Source organism: Loxodonta africana, chromosome 2 (genome assembly GCF_030014295.1).
Source record: "Loxodonta africana isolate mLoxAfr1 chromosome 2, mLoxAfr1.hap2, whole genome shotgun sequence".
Lineage (NCBI taxonomy): Eukaryota > Metazoa > Chordata > Mammalia > Proboscidea > Elephantidae > Loxodonta > Loxodonta africana.
This window is the reverse complement of record NC_087343.1, coordinates 87,080,525-87,094,126: the sequence shown is the minus strand read 5'-3', so window position 1 is coordinate 87,094,126 and position 13,602 is coordinate 87,080,525. Positions and strand designations below refer to the sequence as shown.

The following is a 13,602-nucleotide window of genomic DNA, read 5'->3' as shown; positions in this document are numbered from 1 at the left end:
TATTTAAGTTCAGGACTTTGACAAAGCCAAAAGCTATTCTGTATATGTCTAATTTTTACCATATTTCCAATGTTTGCCAGCAGCTTTTGAAAAAAGCTAAACCCCCAAAAGAGAAAACAGGACATAAAAAGGGGATGGCAGGATACAAATAATTTAACAAAGTATCTCCAAAAATTGTGGGCAATTGGGAATATCAATGCAATACTAGGTGGAAATGAACTACAGAAACTACAAAAAAAAGCACTATTCAAATGTAGGTTAGTATTATTATTACTTAACAGAAATGGAACTACCTCTTCCTCAGTGGCAAATGGTATCTCCAGTGTCTCACTACCTCTCCCAAACCTACAGTATCAAGAGTAGTCAGAGAAAAAAAGAATGTTGACATGGACTTATGTCTTCTCTTAAATCCACGTTACCCCCTCGGGAGGAGAGCTCCTCCTGTATGTCCAGGTAGTAGAAATGAGAGGCACTCAAACAGAATGCCATCTCACCTTGCCTATTCACCTTCAAGGATCAACTGAAAATATGTGTTCATAGACATAGGACAGTTGCTTAGGTAGTCTGGATGCCCACTTTTGAATCTTCGGGACTTTCTATCTTCCTCAGTCAACTAGTCCTGCAATCACTGATAACTGACAGACTAAAGAGTAAAGATAGATAGTTTGCTCCTGGGTCTCCTGGAGACAAGGGTACTACTTCTTTATAACCCATCATAGCAGTTCAAACTAGCCACCAATACAGTGTTTCAGTCTTTGGACTCTATTAAGAAATTGTTAGAAATTCTTCATTATTGGTTCATTCAGTTTCAGTCAATAAACGTTCATTGATACTGTGTCATAGCTGATACTGTGGGCATTAAAATGAGTAAGATAAATTAATATATAAAAAACCAAAACCAAACTCGTTGCCATTCAGTCGATTCCGATTCACAGCAACTCTATAGGACAGAGTAGAATTGCTCCATAAGGTTTCCAAAGAGCAGCTGGTGAATTTCAACTGCTGACCTTTTGGTTAGCAGCTGAGCTCTTAACCACTGTGCCACCAGGGCTCGCACGTGTGCGTGTGTGTGTGTGTGTGTGTGTATAAATATATATTTACCCCCCCCATCACCACACAGCCATGAATAAAGCCTATCATTTTATAGGTATTCAATATTAATTCCCTTCTTCTTTTTTCCGTAGAACCCTAGCTTTCAGCTCAATCTCTGTTATAGTACAACTAGTGCTATAAGATGATATGACATGGGAGTAACAAAAAGCAGGCGGCATTTAGCAACTACGTGGGCAGCAGTTGACCTAGTAAATACTGCACCATATACACATGAATAAGAAGAACTCACAGTCCAGTGGATGTGCATTACAACAAACAGAATAAGATTTCTTCTGGAATCTAAGTTAGCTGATAAAAAGAATGAGTAATATCTGTTTAAATGGAACTACTTGCTACTTGTTTTTCCTAGGAAAAGGTACAGAAAGCCAATTCAGGGCAATGCAGAGAAATTAAATTTTAGTAACATACAGATACAAAAGAAATTCTAAATATCTGTCAAAAACAAGGCAAAGTGAGCTATTTTTGAAGCAATGAAAAAGACCCCTGGGCCAGAAATTTTATAGCTATCTTCTTTCTAGGTCGGAACTTTCTTCGAATGAGACAAAGAAAAATCTGGACCTGGAATAAGAGGGAGGCATTAGGAATCCCTTCCCCACTGACAGAGATTGTTTGTTTAACAAACAGATGAAGGGCCAGAATGATTAGATATCCTAAGAAAGTAGAATGGACTGAGGGGAATGAATGAATTCCAGACAAAAGGGTGACACATTTTTAGAACACCCATTAGGTGAAGCTAGGTAGAAAAGAGAAGATAAATTCTTAGAATACGATAAAAGAAAAAAAAATTTTTTTCATGTTCCTCTACAAGAAAAACTCAGTAGGCTTTGCAAAAATTAACTTTGATACTTTCATGCACCTGAATCAGCACTAAATAAATTGTGGACTGAAAAAAAAAAAAATCCTATGCCCATTCTATACAACACAAAATAGATGAGGGGGTGAGGGCAGAGAGCAAAGAATGCCTGTGTATAAAATAAATGACTTGTGTTGGTTTTCCTTTATTAAGCAAATATGAAGGGTATTTCACAATTAGATAAAGAGAGGCCAAGAATACTGTTTTTAAGAAACAGAAAACCATCGTGGAGAAAGGATCTTAGGAAGTCTCTATATGTCATTAAAATATAATTGGACTTGCAGGAACAATTACTGAGCTGAACTGTAAGGGGAGCTGTTGGCACATAAGAGCAAAGCGCACGCATGAGCTCATCCACCGGCTTCAGCAAGACCCACTTCCAGCTAGAAGCAGTCATGTTTCAACACCTCTGATTCCCTAATGCCGACAAGCTAAACAACTTGTTTTGTCTCTGGGAGCTCTTCTCTGGTGATTAACTGCTTATGGTGAATACTAATTACAGTATATGAAAGTACAGTACTGAAAAAGTAGGGTCCTATTTCCTCTACCTGCAGCCTCGACATGTCTTTGAATCTAGAAGGTACTGGCTAGAGTCAGTGCAAACCAAAACCAAGAAAGATAATTTCCTTCCCTTGGTAAATAAATATAACTCCTTCTACTTTTTGGTATAGCCCAGCTCACTGACAAGAAACATTCTTTAACCTCTGGGCTCCAAACCAAGTATAATTTCAATAACGTGAGTGTCTTAACTGCTTGTGATAACCATCGGGATAAATCTGCAGGAAGAGTTTGTGAATTAGTGAACTATCGGTGTCCTCAATTCCCCATGTCCCCTGTTGAAAATTTACCCCAAATTGTCAGTTCTTAGGAACTGCACCTCAGATTAAAATCTTCTCACTAGGGAGTCTATGGGAATTTGTTCTTGTGTTTTAAATCCTAAGTGCTTGTTAAACCGCCAACACTGCAAAATTAGAGACCATTAAACAATATAAGGCAGCAAGTGATTAAATCTACCAAATACAGATTCGAAGCAGCTTAAGCTACTTTTTAATTAAAAATAAAATATCACTGGTTAAATTCAGATGTCTTAGCTACCCAGAAGAAGTTAGAAGCCTGTTCAAAATGTAAAATACTACTGATAAGGCCAGAGAGTAAAGGAGAAACAGGGTAAGGGGTGCGTCGCAAAGGGCGTCCTCCTGGTCTCTGAGCCCAGGGTGGCAGGGCTTCACAAGGCTGACCCCGTTTAGTTGGTGGGCATTAAGGAGGAGTCACCAGGCACTGCAGGAGGAGCCTGCATGTGGCTGGTGATTAAATAAGCTGTATTAGCAAAGGCCTCAAAGGAGACAGGGTGTTCCACCTTCATGGCAGGGGGGAAATAAGTTGAGTAACAGCAGTAGAGGAAGTAAAGGCATTCGAGATGTATAGATGGCCAAAGGAAATACTCATGCTATTTTTAAACAGAGCTTAAGCTAATTGATAAACGGTTCTTGAAATAATGATTAGGTTTCGGGGAGAAAGGCATTGGAGCTTTTCAGTTAATGGGATCACTTGAAATAGGAAGGGATTTGTAGTGTAAATGTAGAAGTAAATAAACATTGTAGCTTTAAGTTGTTCCTACTTGTTTGAAAAAAAGGGCTAGGGGGCTTAGTCAACCTTGGGCAGGATGCCAAGAATCTGAAGATCAGACTTAAGGCTGGGATGATATCATTCACTCTGAAGTCTTGATACTCTTTCTGAAGCATGAGAAAATTTACTGGTAAAACCTTACCTCACCCACAGTTTTCTTATTTTTAACTCTTATTTTTTTTTTTTTCTTCTCAAGAATAATTTTCCAAATATGTGTTCTGCCTTCTATGTAAATGTTATGAATTTACTTTTAGCATCAGACACGGTCTTACCTAAAAAGCTTGCCCTGAAGTAAAGCACAGGCACTTGGTAGCTACAGGAATACAAGACATGATACTCGTATTTAATCACTTCCGATGCCGCTGCAGTCTCGAGCACTTCAAAATCATCAAGGGGCAGCTCTAAAGCCTCCTGAAAAAAAGCAAAAATGAAAACAAAATGTGTTTGTCAATAAAAAAGTATACTAACACAGACAGGGAAAGAAAATGAGATTTTCATCCTGCAGAGTAACAGTTAAATAAATATAGGGAAATGAGGTAAGGAAAAGGGAGTTTCCCATATCAATGTTTAACGTTTGAATACTGGGTAAATAATAAAACCAGAAAACATTAGCGTTCCAGATTGTTTCTGAGAGACAAAGCAGACACAGGAAGGCAGAAAGCAAAAAGATCTACTTCAACAGCAACTCTAAAAAATCTTTATCGTACAATTTTAGCAACAAGATGATAGCTATACAAGCTACCTTCTTCCCTACCTGTGAAAGCTAAAAACATCCTAACAATTGAACAAGAGGCTGTGAAATGTCCCTAAAGATTCTATTGTACTTGCCAAAAGATGATTCTATTGTACTTGCCAAAAGATGATTCATTGTGTGCTGAACAATTCCCAGTTCCATTTTGAATAAGAAAGTTATTTTGCAAGAGGTTGAGTTTGTTAGGTATAGCTCAAAAGATGAGCTGAATCTGTTTTTTTTTTTTTTTTTTTTTGCGAGTGTGCTGTTTTTGGTATATTTCTACAATAAATCCTGATTTATAATAGAGTAGATGGCAAATATTAATGTTCAACTTAAGCAGGGCTCTGTAAGCAGAGATAGTTATAGTCATCTCTCTTTTCAGCAAATCGCTCTAAGTTGATTTTTTATTATGTCTGGGGGTTTCTGAAGAATGTGTCTTATTGTTTGAAAGCAATTAACAGAACACGCTGAGTCAGAATCTGATTCCCTTCACATTCACGTATTTATTTGGGTTGAAGAATTTCCTTTGAAATTAAATTAGTAAAAGGAATGAAGCAGGTTGGTGTGGCTCGTTGCGACCTCTCATTAAGACAGTTACAACAACAATAAACAATTGGAAAGAGCCACAGGATAGATTTCAAATTTTATCAATATAAAATAAGGTTTCCCTTGGAGATAAGTAAAACCACTGACTACTTCCTAGATTTGTATCTCCTTTACTAATTCCCTGCTCACAGTCAATTCACTGGGGAGACTGTAATATATAAATCGCCATCAGAAAGGTTTGAAAAATAGTTTGCACAAAACTCCAGATTATGCCATCAATTCAACACAATGAACTAAATAATCAGAGAGAAATCACTGAAATAAACATTCCAGACACAGAAAATTAATACAGTAGTAAGAAAGGATTTTTGTTTGTTCATTTTTTCTTTTTTCTTAAATTTTCATTAGGCATAGGTATCTATGGGAACCCTAGTGGCATAGTGGTTAAGTGCTATGGCTGCTAACCAAGAGGTCAGCAGTTTGAATCGCCAGGCGCTGTTTGGAAACTGTATGGGGCAGTTCTACTCTGTTCTATAGGGTTGTTATGAGTCGGAATCAACTCCATGGCAGTGGGTTTTTGTTTTTGTTTTTGGTTAGGTATCTATAGCTTCTTTTACAGCAATTCCTTTAACCTAATCCTTTCTTTTTGGCCAAAGATTGAATTGTCTAGCATTTATAATTTCTTTTCTTTTTGAACATGATAAAATCACTACATCTTTGTGATAAGAAAGAATTGCAAATATTACATAAGTACATAAAATGAGAAATTAAATTCTCCTCATGCCACATACCTCAGATTCGTAACCATTTTTAATAGGCCAGTGTGTTTTTTCCTGAGAATTTTTTTTTTTTTTTGGCACAAAAACATACCTCTGATTAAATCATTCTGCATATACACGTGTTCCTAGACTCGATCTTTTCACTCAAGGACATCCTGCGTGCCCATGTGCTACCATGTCAGTGCTGTACACTTTGCCCTTTCTTTGATGGCTTCGCAGCATTCCATAGTATGCCTAAGCTGCCGTCTGTTTACTATTTCCGTATTATTAGATACTTTGGGTTGATTATAATTTTCTGCTACTACAAACAATGTTGCTATGAATATCTTTGCACACTTCTGTTTTTCTATGGTACAGATTCCTAAGAGGGGAATTACTGGACCAAACTTTGTATTCCCCAACGTGCATTTTAACTTTCAGTAGATCCTGCCAATCTCTCCTCAGAAAAAGCTTATGTCAATTTATATTCACAGGAATAATGCCTGAGTATGTACATTTCCCATATCCCATAAACACTGAATATTATTTGTGTTTTTAATTTTTGCCAACTGATGAGTTTAAAAATGTCAATTTTGTTGTTTCTGCTTCCTTGATTACCAGTGAGTGTGAACATCTATCTACTTATAAGTTCATTGGTAATGTATGCTCTTCTGTGATTTGCCTATTCTTACCCTTGGCCCATTTTTCTGATATTTAGTTTGTTTGCATTTTTGCTTCTGAATTATATAAATTGTTTGTGTATTAGAAATAATAACCTATAATTGGCGACAAATATGTATGTATATGTACAACAGAAGAAAACACTGCCCAGTCCTGCGCCAGCCTCACAACTGTTGCTATGCTTGAGCCCATTGTTCCAGCTACTGTGTCAATCCATTTCACGGAGGGTCTTTCTGTTTTTTGCTGACCCTTTACCAAGCATGATGTCCTGCTCCAGGGACTGGTCCCCCCTGATAACATGTCCAAAGTAGGTGAGACAAAGTCTTGCCATCCTTGCTTCTAAGGAGCATTCTGGCTGTACTGCTTCCAAGATAGATTTGTTCGTTCTTCTGGCAGTCCACTGTGTATTCAATATTCTTCACCAACACAATAATATATGTGTGTGTGTGTATATGTATATATATATATATACATATACACACACACACATACAATCATGTACATATAAATATATAAATACACATATATATGTATATACACACATACATATATATGTAGTATGTATGTGTATCTCAATCGCCCATGGAAGCAGTAGCCAAGAAACCAAATGATGTATTGCATTGGGCAAATTTGCTGCAAAAGACCTTTAAAGTGTTAAAAAAGCAAAGATGTCACTCTGAGGATTAAGGTGTGCCTGACTCAAGCCATGGTATTTTCAATTGGCTCATATGCATGAGAATGCCGAACAATGAATAAGGAAGACAGAAGAAGAATTGATGTATTTGAGATGTGGTACTGGGAAAGAATATTGAATATACTACGGACTGCCAGAAGAACAAACAAATCTGTCTTGGAGGAAATACACACAAAATGCTCCTTAGAAGGAATAATGGCAAGACTTCATCTCACATGCTTTGGACATGTTATCAGGAAGGACCAGTCTCTGGAGAGGACACCATGCTTGTAGTAGAGGGTCAGCAAAAAAGAGGAAGACCCTCAATGTGATGGATTGATACAGTGGCTGCAACAATGGGCTCAAGCATAACAATTGTGAGGATGGCGCAGGACCAGGCAGTGTTTCGTTCTGTTGTACATGGGGTTGCTATGAGTTGGAAATGACCTGACGGCACCTAAGAAAAACAACAACAAATATATATATAATTTAAATTATATATATAACATAAATTACATACATATAATTTAAATTTAGATCATTAATCCACCTGAAATTTATTTTTGTATATAGTGTGAGGCCAGAATTTTTCCCAGATGATTTCTAATAATCCATCTTTTCCCCATTGATTTTTAATGCCACCTTTACCATAAACTAGATGTGTGTGTGTGTCTGTGTATTTATTCTCTATTCTGCTCTATTGAGCTATTTCTTCATTGATCAATACTGTCCAATAGCAAGTGAATACTGAATATAAAACTGAAACTGCAGAAACAGACTGCCTGAGACCCAGGCCTGCTAGGGAGTATGAAATGCCTGGAAAGAATGTCCTTCATCCAAGCTCAAATTAAGCACTCAGGAATATGCTGGAGTTGATACCAGGTACTTGCACCTGGTGATCAGTTAGGAATAGATCCAGATTGCCTGGAACAGTTAGGAGGCCCAAGAAATAGGAGGAAGGGGAGCAGAACAAACTTCTGGAAGAGCCTGTTAGAATTCTCACTCCATTCACTGTTCACAATGACAGTTGAGTGCCTTTGTGGGATTTGAAGGCCAAGGGCGCTTATCCTATAGTTAGGAGTGCTGCTGTGTCACCCTGGTCTCTTGCTCTGGGTAATCTTCTACGTGTAGAGATGATTTGGCATCCTTCACTCATATTAAATGAATTTGAATCTTTAGCCTGTATACGTTCAGAAATTTCCATTATGGGCACCTTTGTGATGCCCATGCATATATTAATCCTTGAAGTTATGCAATTTGGAAATCTTAGACTTCTATGTATTTTCTGCTTCTCTTTCCAGTTAAAAGTGCCAGATGGCTTTAGAACTTCAAGACTAAGGTTCTTGTCTTACTCATCTCTGTGTTCCCAGAGGCTCTAGCACAGAGCTGAGAACACCTTTTCTATTTCAGTCTGTAGATCTGTTTGTTCCCATCAAAGTGTATTATAACAAACTTCACAGGTAATTTACCAGCAATATTTCTACCCCAAAGTCTGAAAATAAGTAAATGGAGGAGTAAAAATGCAAAAGATCACCAAAAAAAAAAAAAAAAGGCAAATAGGCACATGAAAAGATGCTTAACATTATTAGCCATCAAATTAAAGCACAATAAAATATCACTAACCATCTATCGGAATGGTTATGATAAAAAAAATAATACCAAATGCTGCTTAAGATGAGGATAAACTAGGTCACTTGTATGTTGCTGTCTGGAATGTAAAATGGTACTATTACTCTGAAAAAGTTTAGCACTTTCTTATAAAACTAAATATGATGCAATTACCACATGACCCAGCAATTGCACTCTGGGCATTTACCCTAGAGAAATGAAAACATGTTCACACAAAAACCAGTATATAAATATTCATACCAGTCTTATTCATAACAGTCAAAAACTTGAAATAGCTCAGGTGTCTTTCAACAGATGAATGGTTAAACAAACTGTGGTACACTCATATCATGCTATTTGGCAATAAAAAGCAACAAAGTATAGATAGATGCACCTTGGAAGAATCTTCAGGTAATTATGCTGAGTAATAAATGCCAGTCCCAAAAGGCTGCATACTGTATGTCCCATTTATATAACATTTTTGAAATGAAAAAAGGGAGAACAGATTAGTTGAGGGGAGGGGCTGGAGAGAAGTGAGTGTGGTTATAAAAGAGCAATATGAGGGATCCTTGTAGTGATTGAATCGTTGTATCGTCACTGTGGTGGTGAATATGTGAACCTACACATGATAAAGTTGTATAGAACTAAATACACGTACACACACATACACTCACAAATGAGTCCAAGGAAAACTGGAAAAATCTGAATATGACCAGTGAGTTGCTTCAATTTCAATATCCTAATTGTGATACTCTACTGTAGCTTTGTCAGATGTTACCGTTGGGGGAACATGGGTAAAGAGTGCATGGGATCTCTCTACATTATTTCGTACCACTGCATGTGAATCCACAACTATCTCAAAACTTCAATTAAAAAATGCAAAGGAAAAAATGGTGAGGCATTTTTGAAGCTGTTAAAAAATTAAATAAAATTTCTAAGACCTCAAGGTGCTAATAGTACAGATGGCAGAGGCGTCATGTCAATATTTGCTTTAAATAATACAGGGCAGGGATAAGTAGATGGAGGTGTGAAGGGGCAGGAATAGTCATGGATTGATGGCTGTTGGGTTTGCATGTTGGGTCCATGGGTGTTCATTATACTATTCTGTCCACTTTTGTGAAAATTTTAAATGCTCCAAAAGAAAATTTAAAAACTGTTTAAAAGGTTAACAAAAAAAGTATGTGAAACCACATTACAGTACACAGAATTATAGAACTCTAATGGTCAAAGGAACTTGGGATCTTTTCATCTAACCCAACACTTTAAACTAGTAGATATGAATAATACGGCCTATAAAGGTTAGTGGTTTATGCAGCATAGTTAGAGGCACAGGTAGACCTAGAACTCATGTCTACTGACATTCAGACCCCTCATCTTTATACCGTAGTATGCTACTTTCTAACTATTACTGTATGTAATTTGAACTGATGTTCTGGACAGCATAATATTAACATTAACATTTTGAGAAAGTTTGTTAATATTTTATTATTTTTCTTTCATTATGTGATTTTAAAAGGATTTGGATATATTTAACTTGATATTAAGAGTTAGTAGAAAAAAGAAGTCACATATACATTTATTTTCCTCAGAATGTTACTATTTCATTAAATGAGAAGATACCTGTGTTTAGAAAATTACATCCATTCAAGTAGCTAAAAGATTAAGTGGTTCACATTAAAATTACAGAAACCGGGGGGCGGGGCCAAGATGGCGGACTAGGTGGACACTACCGCGGATCCCTCTTGCAACAAAGACTTGGAAAAACAAGTGAATCGATCACATACATAACAATCTACGAACTCTGAACAACAAACACAGACTTAGAGACGGAAAACGAACAAATACGGGCAGACAGCGATTGTTTTCAGAACTAGGAGCCAGCGTACGAGGCAGGTGACCTTCGGAGCCTGATCTGGGGCAGAGCCCAGGGGGGCAAACGGCACAGACAAGGGGCTCAGCCCTACCCCCCGAACCCATTCCGGGAGGGAGTCTAGCTGGTTGGCACGGGCGGCGTAGCGGCGCAGCCGGAGGGAGAAGCACCCGGGAGGCAGTGACTGATCTTGGAGCGGGGAGAGCAGCGTCCCAGCCGGGGAGCCGTCCCGCCGCGAGTTTGGCGGGAAGCGCGCGTGGCGCGAGCGTGGGGATCAGCTATATTTCCCTAAAGCGATCCTGGAGCGGGGCCCACACATTCATGCGGGAGACGCCCACCCAGTTCGCGCGAGCGGTGCGGCGCACGAGAGGGAGAAGTCCCCAGGAGGAAGTGACTGGTCTCGGAGCGGGGAGAGTAGTGTCCTAGCCAGGGAGCCATCCCGCAGAAATTTTGGCGGATGGAGACAGAGCGTGAACGCGGGAATCAGCTCTATATTCTGTGGTGCTACACTCCTAGCTCTCTGATCCCTCCCCCACCCTCCCCAGGCGGCTCCATTAACATCCGAATACCCTGAGCCAGAGGGAGAATTCAGATAGGGATCTGACTGCATTTTTTTATAGCTGATTACCTGGAAAATCTAGTTTCCCAGTGGTGGCTCAGAGACAGCAGTCCATATCAAACCACATAAAGAAACAGACCATGACAGTTTCTCCAACCCCCCAAACAAAAGAATCAAAACCTTTTCCAAATGAAGATACAATCCTGGAATTATCAGATACAGAATATAAAAAACTAATTTACAGAATGCTTCAAGACATCACAAATGAAATTAGGCTAACTGCAGAAAAAGCCAAGGAACACACTGATAAAACTGTTGAAGAACTCAAAAAGATTATTCAAGAACATAGTGGAAAAATTAATAAGTTGCAAGAATCCATAGAGAGACAGCATGTAGAAATCCAAAAGATTAACAATAAAATTACAGAATTAGACAACGCAATAGAAAGTCAGAGGAGCAGACTCGAGCAGTTAGAATGTAGACTGGGACTTCTGGAGGACCAGGGAATCAACATCAACATAGCTGAAAAAAAATCAGATAAAAGAATTAAAAAAATGAAGAAACCCTAAGAATCATGTGGGACTCTTTCAAGAAGGATAACTTGCGAGTGATTGGAGTCCCAGAACAGGGAGGGGGGACAGAAAACACAGAAAAAATAGTTGAAGAACTCCTGACAGAAAACTTCCCTGACATCATGAAAGACGAAAGGATATCTATCCAAGATGCTCATCGAACCCCATTTAAGATTGATCCAAAAAGAAAAACACCAAGACATATTATCATCAAACTTGCCAAAACCAAAGACAAACAGAAAACTTTAAAAGCAGCCAGGGAGAAAAGAAAGGTTTCCTTCAAGGGAGAATCAATAAGAATAAGTTCAGACTACTCAGCAGAAACCATGCAAGCAAGAAGGGAATGGGACGATGTATACAGAGCACTGAAGGAGAAAAACTGCCAACCAAGGATCATATATCCAGCAAAACTCTCTCTGAAATATGAAGGAGAAACTAAGATATTTACAGATAAACACAAGTTTAGAGAATTTGCAAAAACTGACTGCAAGAAATGCTAAAGGAGATTGTTTGGCATGATGACCAATAATACCAGGTACCAGCACAATACAAGGTCACAAAACAGAACGTCCTGATATCAACGCAACTCAAATAGGGAAAGCACAAAAACAGACAAATTAAGACTAATTCTAAAAAATAAATAAATAAACAAAATAATACACATAACAGGAAATCATGGAAATCAATAGATAAACGATTACAATAATCAAAAAGAGGGACTAAATGTAGGAGGCATTGAACTGCCAGATGGAGAGTGATACAAAGCGATATAGAACGATACAAGTTAGGTTTTTACTTAGAAAAATAGGGGTAAATAATAAGGTAACGACAAAAAGAAATATCAATTCCATAACTCAAGAAAAAAGCCAAGAAAAACGTAATGACTCAACTAACATAAAGTTAAACATTATGAAAATGAGGATCTCACAATCTACTAAGAAAAACATCTCAGCACAAAAAAGCATGTGGAAAAATGAAATGGCCAACAACACACATGAAAAGGCATCAAAATGACAGCACTAAAAACTTATTTATATACAATTACGCTGAATGTAAATGGACTAAATGCACCAATAAAGAGACAGAGAGTCACAGACTGGATAAAGAAACACAATCCATCTATATGCTGCCTACAAGAGACACACCTTAGACTTAGAGACACAAACAAACTAAAACTCAAAGGATGGAAAAAAATATATCAAGCAAACAATAAGCAAAAAAGAGCAGGAGTAGCAATATTAATTTCTGACAAAACAGACTTTAGACTTAAATCCACCACAAAGGATAAAGAAGGACACTTTTTTTATATAATGATAAAAGGGACAATTGATCAGGAAGACATAACCATATTAAATATTTACGCACCCAATGACAGGGCTGCAAGATACATAAATCAAATTTTAACAGAATTGAAAAGTGAGATAGACACCTCCACATTTATAGTAGGAGACTTCAACACACCACTTTCGGAGAAGGACAGGACATCCAGTAAGAAGCTCAATAGAGACACGGAAGACCTACTTACAACAATCAACCAACTTGACCTCATTGACTTATACAGAACTCTCCACCCAACTGCTGCAAAATATACTTTTTTTTCTGGTGCACATGGAACATTCTCTAGAATAGACCACATATTAGGTCATAAAACAAATCTTTGCAGAATCCAAAACATCGAAATATTACAAAGCATCTTCTCAGACCACAAGGCCATGAAGCTAGAAATCAATAACAGAAAAACTAGGGAAAAGAAATCAAATACTTGGAAACTGAACAATACCCTCCTGAAAAAAGACTGGGTTATAGAAGACATCAAGGAGGGAATAAGGAAATTCTTAGAAAGCAACGAGAATGAAAATACTTCCTATCAAAACCTCTGGGACACAGCAAAAGCAGTGCTCAGAGGCCAATTTATATCGATAAATGCACACATACAAAAAGAAGAAAGAGCCAAAATCAGAGAACTGTCCCGACGACTTGAACAAATAGAAAGTGAGCAACAAAAGAACC

General features: G+C 37.9%; 1 protein-coding gene across 8 annotated transcripts in view; it reads right to left on the bottom strand.

The window, feature by feature from the left end:
• ATG10 (autophagy related 10) overlaps positions 1 to 13,602 on the bottom strand; it is a 429,656-nt gene that overhangs the window by 172,183 nt on the left and 243,871 nt on the right. For all 8 annotated transcript variants that reach the window (XM_023545599.2, XM_010588252.3, XM_064273758.1 and 5 more), the window contains one exon: positions 3,865 to 4,003. In XM_023545599.2, coding sequence (XP_023401367.2) covers positions 3,865 to 4,003 — 139 coding nt within the window. The remainder of the gene's footprint in view (positions 1 to 3,864; positions 4,004 to 13,602) is intronic.